At 43.7% G+C, this 21,074-nt stretch overlaps 1 protein-coding gene across 1 annotated transcript; it reads left to right on the top strand.

Annotated features, from left to right (window-relative positions):
* The first annotated feature begins 3,571 nt into the window (after positions 1-3,571).
* On the top strand, positions 3,572-17,600 carry slc25a17 (solute carrier family 25 member 17). Its single transcript, XM_083648909.1, has 9 exons — positions 3,572-3,716; positions 4,583-4,643; positions 4,736-4,802; positions 6,597-6,748; positions 7,430-7,546; positions 11,202-11,350; positions 13,488-13,583; positions 14,568-14,653; positions 17,065-17,600. Exons 1-9 carry the CDS (start codon positions 3,642-3,644, stop codon positions 17,216-17,218), a joined length of 957 nt encoding a protein of 318 aa, XP_083505035.1. The 5' UTR covers positions 3,572-3,641; the 3' UTR covers positions 17,219-17,600.
* Positions 17,601-21,074: the final 3,474 nt, after the last annotated feature.

Genomic DNA, 21,074 nt, shown 5'->3' with positions numbered 1-21,074 from the left:
TTCATTCTTTTTTTGGTGCCACCGGTTAGGCAGACATTGTGGGAGTTCTGTGGCAGTCTAAACATGATGAAAAAGGGGTGCCCCATCCATTACGAAGTGACGCCAAGCGGCCCTGACATAATGTATGGTCAAAACATTAGGCTAGATCAATGGTACACAACTTTGCCCTGCTCAGGAGCCACATTGACCCCAAAAAAAATCTTTGCAAGAGAAACAAACCCCAAAAAAAGTATCTGGAGCACACGGGTCACTGGTGAGATGGTTTCTTTTTAATAGGCTAAGTGCACCAACGTTTCGACGCAACGCGTCTTCATCAGGGTTAAACCAACCCTGATGAAGACGCGTTGCGTCGAAACGTTGGTGCACTTAGCCTATTAAAAAGAAACCATCTCACCAGTGACCCGTGTGCTCCAGATTCTTCCTTTTCTGTGATTATCCTCCTGTTCTGAGAAGCACCGTCCTCCCTCTGCGGGGGAGCTGAAGCGCAAGAGATTCCCTTCTTCCCAAAAAAAGTATCTTTCCTACTTTTTTTCTTCTTTTTTTAAGATTTCTATTTATTTATTTATTTATTTTAACACATTGAATGCCAGCCATGTTTTCATTCCTGTAGGTAAGTTGTGCCAGGGGTGTTTTTGACGATTCTGGCTCATTTTAGAACAGCCGAGGATTCTTTTCTGTTAAGAATTCATGAACAGCAATCATCTAAAAATAACTAATAGAATGTGTGCTTTCTCTGTCTAAAAGAGTTAGTTTGCAGAGTTAGTAGTTATGTAGATATTAGCCGTTGAGTACAGCATGGTTTCAGCGTCTGGAAATTTATTCAGAGATAAATGGCTTTTTGTGAAACAGTCACTTTAACCATTCATTTTTGGCATCAGTAAGACCGTCAGACATTCTAAACAATAGTTTTGAACAGTAATTTCCTCCATAACAACAGGAAACACCCCTCTCATTCAAACTCCTCCCTCCGTGTGTCTTCTCCTCCTTCCTCCTAACAGCGGGCGTGTCAGAAGCGCGTTGCTGCTGCCTGCCTGCCTGTCGGGCAAGACGAGTCTGAAACGGATTACTGTAAAATCGCGTCGCCATTTCCTTGAATGGCTTGCTACCGCGGTGTGTGTGTGTGTGTGTGTGTGTGTGTGTGTGTGTGTGTGTGTGTGTGTGTGTGTGTGTGTGTGTGTGTGTGTGTGTGTGTGTGTGTGTGTGTGTGTGTGTGTTCGCGCGTTGCTGCGCGGCTCTGGGGGGAAGGGATCTCTGTCCGTTCTGTGTGTGTGTCTCGGGCTTCTGACTGTAAAATCGCCATCGAAGAGGCGGCTGCTTTTGGTCCCGTGGCTTTTGGGTCCCATGGCTGTGGCTTCTCTCGGTCTCTGTCGCCACTTAGTGGTCGGTAAAATAGATTACACACATGCTCTTGCTCCAAATAGTTATCTCAAAGATGTAAAAGGGGTTGATTGATGTCCCACCGTCAAAAAAAAAAAATCTTTATGTAAGACGAGTTAGTCCGTCCTTGGCACTTAAGCGCTGGATTATGTAAGACGAGTTAGGTCGTCTATGGCACTTAATGTGTTAAGTAGGACTTAAAAGAGCCACAACTACCCATAAAGGAGCCGCATGTGGTTCTAGAGCCTCGGGTTGAGTATCACTGGGCTAGATTAAAATAACTTGAATGGATAGTGAGAATAAATAAATAAATGTATTTGTTGTTTCTATTAGCCTTGTTCACTAAAGTTTCTATGAAATGCTATTTTTTTAATGGTCATGTATCAAAGGAAGACTTGCTGTGCATGCCTGTATACTCTCTTTCTGCTCCACATTCATGCGAAATGCACTCATTCACAACTGGGAGCTGCCCAGTACAACCAGGCTTCTACTGTTGGCCAGCAATCACATAACACAACATACTAAAATACAAAAAAAACAGCAATCATATATAACACAACATACAACAACAAGAACACAACATAAAGCATGCAGACAAACATCCTTCCATAAGGCCAGACAGGCTGGCAATAGCTCAGCATAGAGTAAAAAATGGGCTCAATGCAAAATACAAAGTTCCTATACTGTATAGTATACAGCTACGAGAAGGTACATTATTTCATGTGCAAATTTCCTTTGAGATAAATAAGTTTCTGGATGTTGTTTTTAACCACATGTCAAAAGAGTTAAAATCTGCAGTTGTGTCAAAGCATAGTTTTTCATCCACAATAAGGGTTTAGTCGTCCAGTCCATTTGTGCCTCTTGTAGCAGCAGGGTTTGTATGCAGGCCTGGAAAGTCTTGAAAAGTGAAATAAATAAAGTGAAATATTACAAATGAATTTGATCATTTCCAGGGTCTTGAATAGTTTGGGAATTTGAAAAAAAGTCTGGAAAAATATGGAAAATGTTGTGGTTCAGGTCCAATAAACACAATTATAGCTTTTATGTTGTTGTAGACCCACTTTGAGTCAGGTCAGGTTTTGTTGATGTGAAGAATAATGTTCAGATAGAGGGATGCTCCCAGCTGCTGTCAGCATGCATGATATCAAATACCGACCAAAAGAGAAGAACATAGTCTGTGGGAAAATATGGAATTTTAAAATGTAAACCGCTAATGTGTAACTTGAAATGTGACACGAGCTTACCTGCAAGTAACCTATATCGTGGTGATGTTAAAGGCTGTTCAAACTTTACCAGGCTAGTTCAAACTGGCCTACTCTTTAATCTCATACAGCTCTCAATCTGTCATCTGCCTCCCCTTTGTATCTCGTGTCTTTTCTTTGATCTACGCACGCCGTATTTTAATTACGCTGGTTTTTGCCATCATGCCTGTTGGTTTTATCTGAGTATGGTCTTTTAGAATGTTTGTCTCCTTTATGTACTGTACCTTGGGTGTTCTGAAAGGCGTCTCAAAATAAAATGTATTATTATTTTTATTATTAGCCTTTTACAACCACCTGCCAACTGCACATTGAAATGGATCAAATGCTTTGTCAACTTGGAGATGAAATGTAAATTAATTAAATTAGACTTGTATCCACTGACTGGACCATGGACGTTTTTCTGTAGAGGCTGAAAAGAGAGGTTAGCTCAATTGTGTGAACTTGCATGAAAACTTTGACTTGAGTTTAAAAAAAAGTGAAGGGGGGGTGGGGGGGGGGGGGCGTGGCTGGGGTGAAATGAAAATCTCATTCAGAACAAACAAGCTGGTTTAAGCATTTTCCTGCTGTTACTGGTGGGAAGTTACAACTCGGCCTTTAATGCATGACTCCCACCAACTTTATTGAAATCATGTTTTTTTTTTTACTGTAGGCTACTGGCAGGCTCAACAACTAGCATAAAAAGTGAATTTCTGGCTAACAGTGTGCCCCCCCCCTGTAAACTTCTACAAGTAGGCTACAGAGGAAGAAAATTTGGAGTGATACGCGTTAAGACTACATTACCCATAATGCCGCAGTGCTTTTGGCAGAACAAGAACGTTGACAGGTCAACCAACCAGGAAGTCAGAGCACTCGATACGCGATCGCGATTCATTCTTCATTGCTGCTTGTCAACCTGACCTGCACCCGCACCGTAGTCTGAAGCTGTTTATGAAAGTGAAATAAAAACGTGTCCGCTTAGATTGAGCCCAGCTATACGTAGGAAGAAATAGATACCTGGGCAAAATGACCTCAGAGGACTTCAGATTCTCTGAGGTTTTCTCGTATGAGAGTTTGGTTCATGCTGTGGCTGGAGCAGTCGTAAGTAAACGTTTGAACTCTTGACTTTACTAACCACTGAGCAATAGACGTCTTTAAACCTTATTCCAACCTCGCCCCTATATGGTTTAGCTCTGATATAGACCACGATTTGTTTTTATTTTGTTTTCCTTTATATGTCGAATAGCCTGTGTTTCTTTAGCTGGCTTTCACTTCGGTAATGCAACAATGTTAGTCTGGTTTGTTATTTCTCACTAATACACTGATACCCTTCACATGGAGTGAACGTTACACAAACAAAGGCCCATTCACTCTTTTAACTTCTGAATCATCATGATCACTTTTCGATTCGGCATTAATTGAGTAAAACTTATATACATAGCTGGGTTTATATTGAGTTACATTTTACTCATTTGCCAGTAAGCAGTGCCACATTAAATTGCCAGATTTTTAAATTCAGTTTAGAATAGCGTTTTCTCCATCCTATCCTATAAGAAGCAGGGGTGCTCTTTACACTTTCGTGAAGGTAAAGAGCAGCCCTGCACCTGTAGGTGACCTATTAGGAGCCGGGTTTTTTGAATTAGGTCATTAAGGCCGACTATTAATGGACAAAAATAGCAAGATTAATAGTGCCGAAAATAGTCAACAACTCAAGACAGGTTTAGCACGGTTTACCACCATGGAGAGCTCCAGAGTGGAGCAGCCCACAGGTGAGCTGAGTTGTATTCAGCCACTGAAGAGGACTATATGAAACCCCTCTGGGGAGAGAGAGGAGAGGCTGCATGCCAACTCTGTGAGCGAGGCCTGACTAAAGGGACAGTCACACAGGGACGGTATTCTGATTGCAAGACACTTTCCGATCCGTGATAGACGGTCACATGTTATAATGAACACTTATTGTATTTCAGGGAAGTGTGACTGCAATGACGGTGTTCTTCCCCCTTGATAGTGCCAGACTAAGACTTCAAGGTAAATCATAGTAATGGTGTAGTCATAAAGTATTAGTAATAATAATCACCATTTCCTGTTATTTAAACTCACATCTTTTTTTTAATGTTCAGTGGATGAGAAGAGGAGAGCCAAGTCAACACCAGCCGTTCTGGCAGAGATTGTCAAGGAGGAGGGACTGTGAGTACATAACAGACATAACGCATTTAAACCACAGTCTTACCTGAACGTCTACTGGGCAGCCAGTCAGTGGGAATTGCTGGATTTGATTACGGTCTGTTTCCCACTAACAGAAAGGATGCGTGGGACTTGGTCAGGTTGCAGTCAGATACACAAATTGACCTCATGGACTTTTGCCCCACCACCAGACACGAGCCAAGATCAATACAAAGCCTGACCACCTTTTATGTGTATACCTTGACAATGTACCAACTTATAATGATCCTGGTATTTGTTCATTCTGCGCTGCATTCAGAAGAACATGCAGCAATCAGTTGGACCGTTTTATTAGAGCAAGACGGCCCAACTGCGAGTCAGGTCCTGTATGTGTATCGCATTTCATACCATTGTCGCAGTGTGTAACGGGTCATCTTGTTGGTGTATTGAGTATCTTTGCCCTAGATAAGCCTCACCTGAATGAATGAATGAATGAATTTATTTGGTGATGAAAACAAGAAAGAACAAAACAATACATATAATAAGAAAAGAACAGACAATATATCAATCATGAGGATAAAAACACAATAAAGCCCGAAGGCTTATTTCCATTGTGGTCCTCACATAAAGACGAGGCATAAAAAACATAAAACACTTAAAACAATAAAAAAAAAAAAAACATAAAACAACGGAGAGCGGTTACATTAACACGTTGAGTGCCAATGACGAGATATCTCGGCTTACAGGATCCAACCGTTGAGTGCCAAGGACGAGATATCTCGGCTTACATAAACATTTTTTTTTTTTTGACGGTGGGACATCGATCAACCCCTTTTACGTCTCCTATACCAATATTGGAGGAAGAGAATGTGTATAATCTATTTTACCGACCAGCTGGTGGCGACAGTGCTCTCCAGACAGAGACAAAGCCGAGCAAAAACAGCCGCGGGTCCGCTGGAGAAAGCCATTCTCAAGGAAATAGCTGGGCGAAAACGCTTTCGATTTCACACACACACACACACACACACACACACACACACACACACACACACACGCGCGCGCGCGCGCACACACACACACACACTCGAGTACCTTTGAGCATAAATAAGACCAGAATCGCAAAAGCTTCTTCAAAGCTCTCAGCCGACACCTCAAGAAACGAACGAGCCCGTTTTACAGTAATCCAGACTGCCCGAGAGCGCCGCGGAGCCAGCAGCAGCAGCACAGACGGAGGGAGGAGTTTGGAGACACACACACACACACACACACACACACACACACACACACACACACACACACACACACACACACACACACAATACAGTATACAGACTTGCCCAAGGGCACCCATAATCACAGGCACGTGAGGTGGTTCTAAAAATCCATTTATCTCAAAACTCTCTGAAAATCTCTGAAACCATGCTGTACTCAACGGCTAATATCTACATAACTACTAACTCTACAAACTAACTCTTTTAGACAGAGAAAGCACACATTCTATTAGTTCTTTTTAGATGATTGGTGTTCACAAAGTCTTAACAGAAAAGAATCCTCGGCTCTTGTAAAATGAGCCAGAATCCTCAAAAAAAAAACTGGCAGAACCTACCTACAGCATTGAAAAAAGGGCTGGCAGTCAATGTGTTAAAGGAACTCAAAATAAAACAATAGCAGCAGATAATGCAAATAGCAAGCAGGGCAATGTATCACTTATAAAAAGAATAAAAGAAATGAAAAGGCTATAAAATAAATATAAAGTGCATTGCTATGGAGAAAGTGACATGTGTTCCTCTGTTTCCTCCCCCCCCCCCCGGCCTGCAGTCTGGCTCCTTACAGAGGTTGGTTCCCAGTCATCTGCAGCCTGTGCTGCTCAAACTTCGTCTACTTCTACTGCTTCCACAGCCTGAAGGCCAGCTGGCTGAGGGGACAGAAGTCCACGCCCAGCAGTGACTTACTCATAGGCATCGCTGCAGGTGAGAGGCGAGAGGGGGTTGTCTATGGCTGTCCCTGAATACCATTTTTGGGCTCCGAAGTTTCAGTGAGAAGTATTCGAATAGATTTGAAGCTTCACTGCAAATCCGACATGTTGGCCAGAAGGAGACACCGCTGATTGGCTGTCATGGTTCTGTGCTATTGTCCCATTGGTCAAGGAGGTGTTTTTTTGAGGCCGGAATGGTGTCAGCGCTGTTGTCAAAGAGAGCTTGGACTCTTGCCTTCAATACTCTCTGCAAGTAGGAGTGAAACCGGCGAGATCAGATAAGGGAATAAGATGTCTTGTGCCGTACAGACGCTGGGCTTTTCCACTAGGTATATGAAGATGTCCGGCCACTGCAACTTTGACCATTTAGTTGGATCCTAGACCAGCCCGACACTGAGTACAGTCAGGAAACCTCACCTGTTGCTAAGAGTTATTTGGTTATTTGTGTAAGATAACATGCCTTTTGCTGGCAAACCGTTAAAATACGTGGAGAAGGCGTCCAGATATTCCTCCGTTAGCTGTCACTTTCTGCCTCCAGTTTGGCTCCGCCCATGAAAATATGTAATCACTGTTTGTAAACACACAAGGGGTCTATAGTATAGTTAGTATTTGCTTTAGTGATGTTACTGGCACCAGGCCTGAGTTTGAACTCTAATCCGCCCCCTTGTCTCTCCAGGTGTTGTGAATGTACTGGTCACCACTCCTCTGTGGGTGGTCAACACCAGGCTGAAGCTTCAGGGATCAAACTTTCGCAATGCAGACATCCGTCCCACCAGCTACTCTGGCATTCTGGGTAAGTATTTTCGGAGTTCAGATTCAGATTCAGATTCAGATTCATTTATTAAGGACTGCACAACAAAGTCGGCAGAATTTGCTTTCGGTACAGCAATTGTTAAGCACATGAATATCGTGTCAGCATAAGACATTACAGTACATAGACAGACATATGGCACCATAAATACAGAACATTCAACATATACATTGCTGGAGAGGTATGCAGTGATGTTTCAGAGGTGAGTGGAGTTCAGAAACCTGATGGCAGTGGGGAAAAAACTGTTTTTGAATCGGGTTGTTTTGGTGGAAATGGATCTGTAGCGCCGTCCAGAGGGCAACAGTTGGAACAGGTGATTGGCTGGCTGAGATGGGTCAGAAACTATTTTTTGTGCTCTTGTTGGGTGTGAATTGAATTGAATTGAATTTAGTTTCATTTAAAAGTTTAATTTATTCAGGGAAGCCACTTGAGAGCAAGCTCTCTTTTTCAATGGCGCCCTGATTACAGCACATCACAAAAACACACATACACATATAAATATATAAACATAAAAATAAACACATATAACAATATAAAATCACATGTTGCGGAAAACAGAAACCAAAACAAAGAAATACGAAAAGCGCATGCGATCCCCGCTGAATGCACCCTCTAAGAGAACCCTGAAAGTCCTGCAGCCTGTTCCACCTATCAGGGGCCTAAACACTCAAGTTACTCTTTCCTGCATCCTGTTCCACCTATCAGGGGCCTAAAGACTGAAGTGACTCTTTCCTGCATCCTGTTCCACCTATCAGGGGCCTAAAGACTGAAGTTACTCTTTCCTGCAGCCTGTTCCACCTATCAGGGGCCTAAAGACTGAAGCTACTCTTTCCTGCATCCTGTTCCACCTATCAGGGGCCTAAAGACTGAAGTTACTCTTTCCTGCAGCCTGTTCCACCTATCAGGGGCCTAAAGACTGAAGTGACTCTTTCCTGCATCCTGTTCCACCTATCAGGGGCCTAAAGACTGAAGCTACTCTTTCCTGCATCCTGTTCCACCTATCAGGGGCCTAAAGACTGAAGTTACTCTTTCCTGCATCCTGTTCCACCTATCAGGGGCCTAAAGACTGAAGTGACTCTTTCCTGCAGCCTGTTCCACCTATCAGGGGCCTAAAGACTGAAGTTACTCTTTCCTGCAGCCTGTTCCACCTATCAGGGGCCTAAAGACTGAAGTTACTCTTTCCTGCATCCTGTTCCACCTATCAGGGGCCTAAAGACTGAAGTTACTCTTTCCTGCAGCCTGTTCCACCTATCAGGGGCCTAAAGACTGAAGTTACTCTTTCCTGCATCCTGTTCCACCTATCAGGGGCCTAAACACTCAAGTTACTCTTTCCTGCATCCTGTTCCACCTATCAGGGGCCTAAAGACTGAAGTTACTCTTTCCTGCATCCTGTTCCACCTATCAGGGGCCTAAAGACTGAAGTGACTCTTTCCTGCAGCCTGTTCCACCTATCAGGGGCCTAAAGACTGAAGTTACTCTTTCCTGCAGCCTGTTCCACCTATCAGGGGCCTAAAGACTGAAGTTACTCTTTCCTGCATCCTGTTCCACCTATCAGGGGCCTAAAGACTGAAGTTACTCTTTCCTGCATCCTGTTCCACCTATCAGGGGCCTAAACACTCAAGTTACTCTTTCCTGCATCCTGTTCCACCTATCAGGGGCCTAAAGACTGAAGTTACTCTTTCCTGCAGCCTGTTCCACCTATCAGGGGCCTAAAGACTGAAGTTACTCTTTCCTGCAACCTGTTCCACCTATCAGGGGCCTAAAGACTGAAGTTACTCTTTCCTGCAGCCTGTTCCATCTATCAGGGGCCTAAAGACTGAAGTTACTCTTTCCTGCATCCTGTTCCACCTATCAGGGGCCTAAACACTCAAGTTACTCTTTCCTGCATCCTGTTCCACCTACCAGGGGCCTAAAGACTGAAGCTACTCTTTCCTGCAGCCTGTTCCACCTATCAGGGACCTAAAGACTGAAGTTACTCTTTCCTGCAGCCTGTTCCACCTATCAGGGGCCTAAAGACTGAAGTTACTCTTTCCTGCAGCCTGTTCCACCTATCAGGGGCCTAAAGACTGAAGTTACTCTTTCCTGCAGCCTGTTCCACCTATCAGGGGCCTAAAGACTGAAGTTACTCTTTCCTGCAGCCTGTTCCACCTATCAGGGGCCTAAAGACTGAAGTTACTCTTTCCTGCATCCTGTTCCACCTATCAGGGGCCTAAAGACTGAAGTTACTCTTTCCTGCATCCTGTTCCACCTATCAGGGGCCTAAAGACTGAAGTTACTCTTTCCTGCATCCTGTTCCACCTATCAGGGGCCTTTGTCATGGGGGCGTAAACCATGGAACCAGAATGAACACCGGAAGGAAGTGTGCCAAAAAACGTCTTCGTTGCCGTTAGCTTGACGTCTCTTTCCTCGATTAATTGTCTGATGCAAAGCTTCTGTATTGGCTTAAAAGATGTGAGATTGTGAATCCGCAATGTTTCTACAAGAACTTCTTCAAAAACTTTGTTCGGTACGTCCATCTTTTGTTTTGTTGTTTGCCGTTCTGATACGTTGTGTTTAATTGTCAAGTTAACGTAAAAGTTGACGAGCTATATCCGCTGTTACTTCCTGTCTAGGGCGGGCTCTAGGCCGGAACCAGGCAGGGTGACAAAATCAATTGTGAAGGGAGGCCAGGCTCTTTCTCGCCGAGAAGAGCCTGGTGACGCGAGGTTAATCAGGGGCCTAAAGACTGAAGTTACTCTTTCCTGCAGCCTGTTCCACCTATCAGGGGCCTAAAGACTGAAGTTACTCTTTACTGCAGCCTGTTCCACCTATCAGGGGCCTAAAGACTGAAGTTACTCTTTCCTGCATCCTGTTCCACCTATCAGGCGCCTAAAGACTGAAGCTACTCTTTACTGCAGCCTGTTCCACCTATCAGGGGCCTAAAGACTGAAGTTACTCTTTCCTGCAGCCTGTTCCACCTATCAGGGGCCTAAAGACTGAAGTTACTCTTTCCTGCATCCTGTTCCACCTATCAGGGGCCTAAAGACTGAAGTGACTCTTTCCTGCAGCCTGTTCCACCTATCAGGGGCCTAAAGACTGAAGTTACTCTTTCCTGCAGCCTGTTCCACCTATCAGGGGCCTAAACACTCAAGTTACTCTTTCCTGCAGCCTGTTCCACCTATCAGGGGCCTAAAGACTGAAGCTACTCTTTCCTGCAGCCTGTTCCACCTATCAGGGGCCTAAAGACTGAAGTTACTCTTTCCTGCATCCTGTTCCACCTATCAGGGGCCTAAAGACTGAAGTTACTCTTTCCTGCATCCTGTTCCACCTATCAGGGGCCTAAAGACTGAAGTTACTCTTTCCTGCAGCCTGTTCCACCTATCAGGGGCCTAAAGACTGAAGTTACTCTTTCCTGCAGCCTGTTCCACCTATCAGGGGCCTAAAGACTGAAGTTACTCTTTCCTGCAGCCTGTTCCACCTATCAGGGGCCTAAAGACTGAAGTTACTCTTTCCTGCAGTCTGTTCCACCTATCAGGGGCCTAAAGACTGAAGTGACTCTTTCCTGCAGCCTGTTCCACCTATCAGGGGCCTAAAGACTGAAGTTACTCTTTCCTATTCTTCTATTCAGATCATCTTCTCACTTTGTCCTATTCTGCAGATGCGTTTGTGCAGATCGTCCGTGACGAGGGCTTGGGAGCGCTGTGGAACGGGACCGCCCCCTCGCTGCTGCTGGTGCTCAACCCCGCCATCCAGTTCATGCTCTATGAAGGCCTGAAGAGGCAGCTGAGCAGAGGAGCTCACAGAGAGGTGAGAGAGTGAGAGGGGAGGGGAGGGAAGGAGCTCACAGAGAGGTGAGAGAGTGAGAGGGGGGGGAGGGAAGGAGCTCACAGAAAGGTGAGAGAGTGAGAGAGTGAGGGGGGGAGGGAAGGAGCTCACAGAGAGGTGAGAGAGTGAGAGGGGGGGGAGGGGAGGAGCTCACAGAGAGGTGAGAGAGTGAGAGGGGGGGAGGGGAGGAGCTCACAGAGAGGTGAGAGAGTGAGAGGGGAGGGGAGGGAAGGAGCTCACAGAGAGGTGAGAGAGTGAGAGGGGAGGGGGGGAAGGAGCTCACAGAGAGGTGAGAGAGTGAGAGGGGGGGGGGGGGGGGAGGAGCTCACAGACAGGGCTTTCACACCGGCAGGGCTCCGTGCCAGTTCTGGTTCCCGAACCCAAATTTGAACCGGCCGGCACGTTCAGACCGAAAAAACAATTGGTTCGGAACCTGAAAAGTTGGTTCTCAGCGGAACCAAAAGATAGTTGTTTTTTCCTTGGGAACCGTGACATCATCAGCGGGCGTGTCTCATTCTAGGATGTGAAAACGAGCAGGAAGGAGAAGAAGGCAGTGACAACATGGAGAAAAAGAATTTGCAGTGGTCTCCTGAGGAAACCAAATGTTTAGTGGCGATTTGGGCATCTACCGAATTTCAAGAAAAGCTAGAAAGCAGTACAAGAAAGAGCAAGTCGTATGCCGAACTTGCGGAAGAGATGGCCAAGGCTGGGTTCACTCGAACGCCAGACCAAATAATAAATAAACTTAAAAAACTGAAGAAGGACTACCGAATAATGTCCTCCCACTTTGGTTCCGCTTAAACTGGTGTGAACGCGGGCTGGTTCGCCAGAAAGCCCCAAGGTTCTGAGACTCCAGAACGGAACCAGAGCCAGAACCAGAACCGTGTCTGTATGAAAGTGGTAAGAAGAGGTGAGAGAGTGAGAGGGGGGGGAGGGAAGGAAAGGAGTGACAGTGTTCCCACATGGTTGAATTTGATGTTCAAGAAGGTGTGGGAACGCTGGATTGAGGGAAGGAAAGGATGAGCTTAGGAAAAAGGGAGGATTTATGAGGAACACTGTGGGAATTCATCAGATCATCCCATCATCTGGATGAGTAAACAGTTGATATGTAGAGGTTTGGTATTCCTATTCACCTGATCTATCTGCGCTTAAAGCAGAAGCAAGAAGCTATATAGAAGAAGCAATCATAACAACATTTTATTTGAAAGCTCTTTTTCACAGCACACTCGTTCCAATCCGTATATGTTCACATATTCACACTGAAGAACATCCCAGTAAAGCCTTATTGCCACTCTGGTTGCACAAGTACCCTCGTGTGGAATTCTTAGGCCGAGAGGCTCCACAGGACATAAGGAAAAGGAAACGTGATAAATGTGAACCATAGCATAATAGAGCAGGACCACACAAGAGCAATAATAATATACATTATATAAATAATAATGAACATTATATAAATAATAATATCCACTATATACATAATAATATCCATTTGAAAAGAGAAAAACAACAACTTGTCACCTGAGCAGCGCCACAGGAGCAATTGTGCTTAAGTGTATAGGACGAATCAGCGTGACGTCACAACCACCCAGAATTGCGGAACCCCGCGGCAGTTAACTAGTATGAGTTGTGCCAAACAAACGTTAATATCTCAAAAACTATACATCACATCGCTTATATTTCGACATTCTGAGTGAGAGCAGAATTAGCTCAAGAGTTTGATGTATAATATATGCATGTCGTGTTAAACTTGTGTGAACTGTCGCAGTTTTTAAAATGTAAACAGGGTCAGCCGGCTAGAGTCAGACACTCAATCTCATGCTCCATAGGGTCCCATTGCCGTTTCCTCCCAGTGACGCGGTTTGTTTCCCAAAATGCTACTCGGCTGATCCCTCGTATAGCTTGAAGACATGTTGATGGTAGCTGTTAAAGGAGGGGAGAGTGCTTCTCTAACCTTTAAGCTACTGCCGTTGCACTGATTGGAAATATACCAATACATATCATCTGTAGGAGTATGTTGGAAATATACCAATACATATCATCTGTAGGAGTAGGTATCAAACGTGGATAGAGCTTATCGTCCTTGTAGAAAAACTTGACTGTTTTCCCTTTTTCCCACAAGCTATCATCTCTCGAAGTCTTCCTGATCGGCGCCATTGCCAAAGCCGTTGCCACCGTTGTTACATACCCACTACAGACTATACAGTCCATTCTAAGGGTAGGTTTTGTGTGTAGTAGGTTTTGTTTGTGTGTGTCTCTGGGTTTGTGTGCGTTAGGGGTTGCACAGGCTAGTTGACGAATCGATGCATCAACGTCACTACAAGTCGACGCCTCCCGGGAGACAGCGATGAGTCGTCACGTAGTTTGAGGCAAGCAGCCTGTCAGCAGCTCTTCATCTTTTGTCTTTTTTACTCTTTCCTATATGTATTTCATGGGTATCCGCAGGGTCTTGAAAAGTATTGAAAGTTGATCAATCAATTTATGGAAAATTAAGGCCCTTAAGTATAAAATGTCTTAATCGGCATTTGCTGAGGTATTTGCATTTTGCTGCTATTCTGCTGATTGTGTTAAATGGGTATATGATATCGTTTCATATCGATCGCAGACTCCTGAATTGAATCGAAATCATATCGTGGCAGACTTTGTGATATCAGCAAATATCGTATCGTTGTCCAAAGAATCTATATAATATCGTATCGTGATGAAACTTGCGATTTACACCCCTATCGCTGATGTGATGAAAGTGGCGTTGAGGTCTTAAAATCTATTGAAACGGTCTTAATTATTAAAAAAGGCCATAAAAGGTATTGAATTTAACTTCAGGATTCTTGTATATATCCTGTATTTTTTCTAGATTTATTGTTAATCAAAGTACTAAGCCATTATATTATAACAATGTGGCTTCACACATTCTTTTTTGCTTTTCTCGCTAACGCGTTGTGGGCTGTTGTCGTCCACTCAGTGAGTGAGACAGACTTTTCTTTCTTTTTATCCCACGTCGTGTCGACTAGTCGACGCGACGTCAACTTTATTGATAGAAACGTCGACTTGGAAACAATCCGGAGTCGTGCAACCCCTCGTGTGCGCGCGTGCATGCTTGTAAAATGACCTATGGTATACCGTAGTTGAGTCGACAGAGTTATGATTTTGATTTTGTGAGTATACAATAAAAGATATCTGAAGTGTTCTTTTTTACCACCAGTTTGGTCAACTTAAAGAGCCAACAGACAAGTCAAAACTACTGACCAGTCTTAGGACTATCAAGTGTCTGCTGGTCAATAGAGTGAGGTCGGTGTCTACACACACACACACACACACACACACAGATATTCAAAATCTGTTTGTTGTTGTTTTTCTGTGATTTTTAAGCTTAATATTATTAGGTTTTCAAGGAAGGTTGCACAGTTAAAGCTGCAGCACAAAAAACAACCACCAATCAGTCGGTTAGCTAGAGCATAACTAGCCAATTACAGCACATAAATATCTGCTGTTATGGTTAATAACTAAATAATAAATAATAATAGATGTTGTGGATTAAAACTGCCTACTGCAGCTTTAATTGTTTATAATTGTATCCAGGGTGGGAATTTCGTCATTTTAGGGGCAAGGCCATTTGGCCTTCGGCATCGCAAATTTTTTAGGGCACAAGGCCACATGCCAGGGCACAAAGGCCATTGCTCTATTGACATCGTGAAGAGCGATTTTTCTGAAATGTGTGTTAAAATTAGCCAATGACACATCCTTTGCATAGTGTAGGCTACATTAAACTGAGACCACTGATGCTTTTAAAGCAACTGAGAGTAGCAGGCTGGTTGATTGATTGATTGATTGATTGATTGGTTGATTGGTTGATTTTATTATGGATTAAAAGACAGCAATATCCAAGGGATATACAGTACATGTGAAAGTGCTGACACTTATTTCCAACATGGTCCCTGGTCTTAACTCATTCACCGCCAATGACGTCTTTGACGTGTTATCAGAAATAGCCCTCCCCGCCAATGACGTGTTTGACGTGTTTTTGTTTTTATTGGTGCAGCGCCTGCAGCAAACACTTGCCCAGCCTGTGACACAGACACAGGTCCCTGCCTTCAAAGGGTAGCCGACAGCACGCGATCAAACACATACCGCAGCTGTTGTTTTGAAATTGAGCAAGAGGAAAAGCAGAAACGCTTCCTTGTGCAGACAGGAGAAATGCCATTGAAACGCCCTCGGCGCGCTGCACGAGCTGGAGTCGCCTTCCTCTGTGCCAGCCAGGAGAAAACGGGAGAAAGTAATCAAGAGATGTGTTTGATCATCGGAGGAATGAGGAAATGATCGATCAGTTTGCGAGGGCGGTGAGGACGTGTTGAATAGCCGAGGGGAAAACGGGAACGATCAAATAGCAGAGAGGATATGACAGGGAGACATGGACGAGGACGGGTGTACCAGAACAAATCAAAATAAACACAGGAACAGCTAGGCAGCAGCGGGCAGAAGGCAGTCACAGCAGCCCGCTGTCCTTCTCAAGAGCTCTTCAGTTGGTTCATGAAATCGCTGGGCTGCGTGCCCTCCAGTGTTGCTCCTGGCCAATCCCAGCGCCACAGGGCGTGGTTATTGCTTATCCTATGTGGGGTTAGAAATCTAAAAGGGGGATCGTGTGTGTGTGTGTGTGTGTGTGTGTGTGTGTGTGTGTGTCTGTCTGTCTGTCTGTCTGTCTGTCTGCCTGTCGGTGTGTCTGTCTGTCTGTCTGTCTGTCTGTCTGTCTGTCTGCACACTCACTCACACCGAGTAAACTGTATTGTTGAATGTAAAAAAAAAGCACTTCATGTGTATATATATATATATATATATATATTTTTTTTTTTTTTTCATTTGTGTCCTAACGAATAATATTTACATGTCTGATGTCAATACAGTTCAAAATAAAAGAATTGAGAGTGAGTTATGCCTGAGATTGTGCCCTTTTACAAAAATTGCCTTTTCTCCTGTTTATTTTCTCTGGGAGACCTTCTGGGGGAAAACAGGGTGTATATAAATGGCTATAAGTAGAGTACAGAACATGCTAAAAGCTCACTTTTTTTTTCCTGGTGAACCCAGAGACGTACATCTTCATTTTGAGGTATTGCAAATCACTCTGGTGCTAATAGATAATTTACTGTGGGTCTTGAAAGATGACCAACAATTATGAAAATCTTTGGCCTGTGCTAAATATTGGCAGTCCTAAACTGGCCCTGAATGAGTTAAAAAACAGGACATACATTACACATAACATAAAATGCACATAACAGATTAATCAGGAATTTAAAAAAAAATTAGAGATACAAGCATAAAAGTTCACTCACTCAAACAATGATCCATAGTAATATAAGAAAATTAAATAAAAATACATAATACATAAAAACACTAGCGGTAGCAGGGCACTTCCAAGGTGGCCTTAGGGATCTCAGGGCATCACGGCCAGAGGGAGGGGCAACGGAGGCCTCCATGTAATTCCCACCCTGATTGTATTGCTTAATTTTAGTTTCTGCATCAATGCAGCAATTAAATAGTCAAGATGTTGATGCAAAAAGAGTGATAGAATAACATGCGTGTGTGTTTTAATGTGTTTCAAAATGTGATCACAATATCTATCATTATATCCATAATTAATCATGCAACTATTTCAAACCTATTGCATAAATAAATGTTGACAAAAAATTGACTGAGTTTTTCTGCAGGAAGTACGGCGTGCTGGGTTTGTTTAAAGGCCTGGAGGCCAAGCTACTGCAGACGGTGCTGACGGCCGCCCTCATGTTCCTTCTCTATGAGAAGATGGCCAACAGCACCTTCAGAGTCATGGGACTCACCAGGGCCGCCTACAAGAAACGCTAGCCAGCCATTCCCCTCACATACGCATACAGTAATCCATATCGCTGTCGGGTGAAAACCCTGTATCTCCAGAATGTTGACTTTTCAGGAATATGTGGTCTCCTGGGGCCAGTTGCACCAAGTGGTCTTACGACTGCTAAGTCGGTCGTAACTTTACGACCTAACAGCTACGCCGGTGGCACCAACAGGGCTTAAGCCTTCTTTTCACTACGCCCAGGCGTAACTCTTACGCCTGGTCAGGAGGAGGCGTAATGAAGTGCCTGCCTGTACCGAGATCTCCGTGGTAGTCTCAGCGGAGACCTGCTGTAATTGAGTCCTTACCGTCCTCATCGTCGTAAATTCGCCTTCGAAGAGTGACGTTCGATTATAACGAACTAGTTGTGTGGCTTAGCCTTCCCAAATGTTGAGGGTCGTTTTTTAGAATTTAATACATAGAATTGGGAATGTTACATTCAATTTCATTCAGACTGCCTGGCACTAATCGCCGCCGCCATTTTCCCCCAGGGCTTCCACAGGAGGAGGGGGGTGGGAGGAGGGAGGGTGTAGTGACGCACATACTATACAGTAGTGGGTGATGGCGCGAGGCACATTTTTGGCCCAATCAGGGGGCATTCCCTGGCAATTCACATGGACGCGCATTGCTACGACCAGCGTAGTTAAGACCAGACGTAAACCCTGTTGGTGCAACAGGCGTAAATCCACTCTAAAGACTGGTCTTAAAGCCCCATTCAGTAAGTTTTCCAAGTTTTACTGTTGGAGAAACTGCGCCCTCTGGGTCCAATAGTATCGATAACGATATCGCCGTTCAAAGTCAACAAAACACAGCGCCAGAAAGCTCTATGTACATGTTGTGACATCGGGTACTCACCACGTGATGAAATAATAATCCATAGTTCCGTGAAACATAATTTTCGTAGCAAATCCGAATCGAGTTACTTCCTTGTTTTCATGAACACAGCGCTTCCGCTGTACAGCGCATGCGCGCGTCCTTTTCTTTTTTCTTTTTTCTTGCTACGGGACGCAGGCAGCAAACTGCTTAGTCCCAGGGCTGGCCAATGGAGGGCGGTGTGGGATAAATAAAGACGAGGGTCTCCCTATTACAAGTCAATCTACCATGTCCTGTGACTAAAAAGCTCTTATATTACAGTAAAAAATGTCAAAAATCTTACTGATTGGGGCTTTAACTAAGACCGACGTAGGAGTTATGACCAGGCATAGTTAAGACCACTTGGTGCAACTGGCCCCAGGACAGTCTTTTGTACTTTATTCTTTTATTTTTCCTTAATCTGTCTTGTTTTTAATCTGTCTTGTTTGTTGTAACACTCGGCCTTCAGGTCCTTCCATGAGAATAGCAAGCATACTATACATGAATACAGCAGGTGGCTTTCAAAGTCATACACACATACTGTACCTGAGTGCTGCCCTCTACAGGACATCCCTATCATTGTCACCTTATCAACAGCTGTTGATATAGCACAGACTGATGATGTGTTGTTCCCATCACCTGGCATGGGCTTGATCTGCCTGTTTGACCAATGTGATATAACAGTGTGTTTCAAAAATGCCAATACAGTTTTTAATCGTTATAATGAAAAACAGATGTATCATTTTAGTCCGTTTATTTTATTCTTTAGCCATTTTGACAGAATAATTCATCAGTCAGTAGTCTGTCAATAGTGTAATAGATGCACCTGTAAAAATGAAAATTATGTAATAATACAGTTTGAAACACCTTGTGTGCGTGCATGTGTGTGTGTTGGACACAGTATATATGTGCGTGTGTGTGCACGCGCGTGTTGGACACAGTATATACTGTATGTGCGTGCGGGTGTGTGCGCGTGCACTTATCTTGTCATCTTAATTGTTACAGGGTTTCTCCAGAAAAATAAATGAATTATAGTCAATAGATCAATTTTGCTATGCTTTCACCAGGAGCATCACAACAAAGGATTGTTGTGATGTGTTTTGGGAAACTTCAACCTAAAACTGTAGTAAAATTTGACATCTGTGTTGACCAGTACACACAAATGACTATGATACTGAATGCAACTACATCTCAGTACATCAGTACCTCCTTTAATTACTTGAGGAGAATGTTTTATTTTATTCACTATCTGTTACACGCACGGTCTTAACGCGATTGCTATTGTAAAGTCTACTACATTTGGGGAGTTCATTTAAAGCAGTGGCTCGCTTGACAAACAAACTCTGTTGACAAAGTGATGACGTGTGTGCTGGAGGTGTTATTCTTAATTTGATGGCTGTTCTATTATAATTGCACTAAGATGTCATGAGAATGTACTTCTGTAGGCTGGCGGGTATGAGTGAACGTGCAAACAAAATTGCACAAAATTGTTTTTACAATAAATGTGTGTATATATTATAGTTTTCTTCCATTGATTTCCACTGTATTGATGAGTAGCAGTCAGGGATGCACTGTGACTGTATGCCTTTGACTTGGACAGTATTGCTGTTTTGGTGGGATGCATGAAGGAACAATAATGACCACTATATGGAAACAAAAAAAAAGAAGTCGGCACCCAAAAAGAAAGTTGGCACCCAGTAGAGCGCATACCTCTGCCAACACTATGCAATTGTCAATAGATGCCGGTTCCACATGTCTAAATTTCCACCAAAAGTTAATTTCTTCCATGCTACTTTTTCACATCAAGGGATGCACATATTTTCTTTTTTCCTTTTTATCAATATCACAACTGCATGATTAATCGGCTTTATATCTGTTCAGTTTGCATTAGGGCTGCCCCTCTACCAGCCTACCATGCACCATGTTTTGTAAAAGAATAGCAGGGAGGTTTATGAACTGGAAATCAGTGCAGCCATGTTGTTTGTAGCAATAATGGCAAGCAGATAAGACTCTTCTTCTTAATAATGGAGCCTGGGTTGCCTCTTATTATGTCTGCTGATAGGCCATGCATTTTAACGGGAACTCTCTTAGGTAAGAGAGTGGAAAGATCCTGTGTTCACCAGCCACACCAGTATGTAAGCAACTGTAATCTAAAATGTGCTGGCCGTGGAAGTATAAATTGTTTGCTGGAGTAATAGTTATTAGCATTAGAAATCAGTGTACTGTGGATTGGGTCATTTCACAAATCACGGGTAAAGGTTGTCTGCTGCCTTCCAGTGCCCCTCACACTTTATGAAAGTGATGTTTTAATGACTGTCTTAGACATAACAGTTATAATTGTAGGCTTGCCTGCCATCAATTGTTGATACGTATGCAATACTGTGTGCCCTCTAAACGTCAAATATCTACAACTTGGAGAATAATAATAAAAAAAATCCACACTTCCTCAGTCTAATGCAGGGGTGTCAAACATGCGGCCCGGGGGCCAGATCCGGCCCCCCAAAGGGTCCAATGCGGCCCAAAGGATGACTTTGCAAAGTGTGAAAATTGCACTGAGAAGTCCTTCAATCCAATGTGATGCACTTGTGAAGGCTAATTGCACAGTTGCCATCAATTGTAATCAGGGGTGTAGTGATAAATACAGAGGTGGGTATAAACTATCCAAGGTGAGTAGTTTACCCACCTTGTTTGCCCTCATTGATCTGAAAATAGGCGAGTAAATTATCTGCCTCATTTCAAAGGGGTGGGTAAATTGCGTTTACCCTCGACTACACCCCTGATTGTAATGCACAGTACAGACAGCAGATAATGTGCTTGATGGTATCTGAGATAACCCTACTTGTAGGGTTGTACCTGTCATTCTTTACACTAAAGATAAACGGGAACATTTTGAGGTTTTGTCATTTATAGGTTATTATTATTGATTATTGATTTTCATTGTCTGGCCCACTTGACACCAAACTGGGTCGCATGTGGCCCGTGGACTAAAATGAG

This window comes from Poromitra crassiceps, assembly GCF_964638095.1.
Source record: "Poromitra crassiceps genome assembly, chromosome: 13".
Taxonomy (NCBI): Eukaryota; Metazoa; Chordata; class Actinopteri; order Beryciformes; family Melamphaidae; genus Poromitra; species Poromitra crassiceps.
Note: the sequence above shows the minus strand (reverse complement) of the source record. Positions and strands in the feature narration are given on the sequence as shown.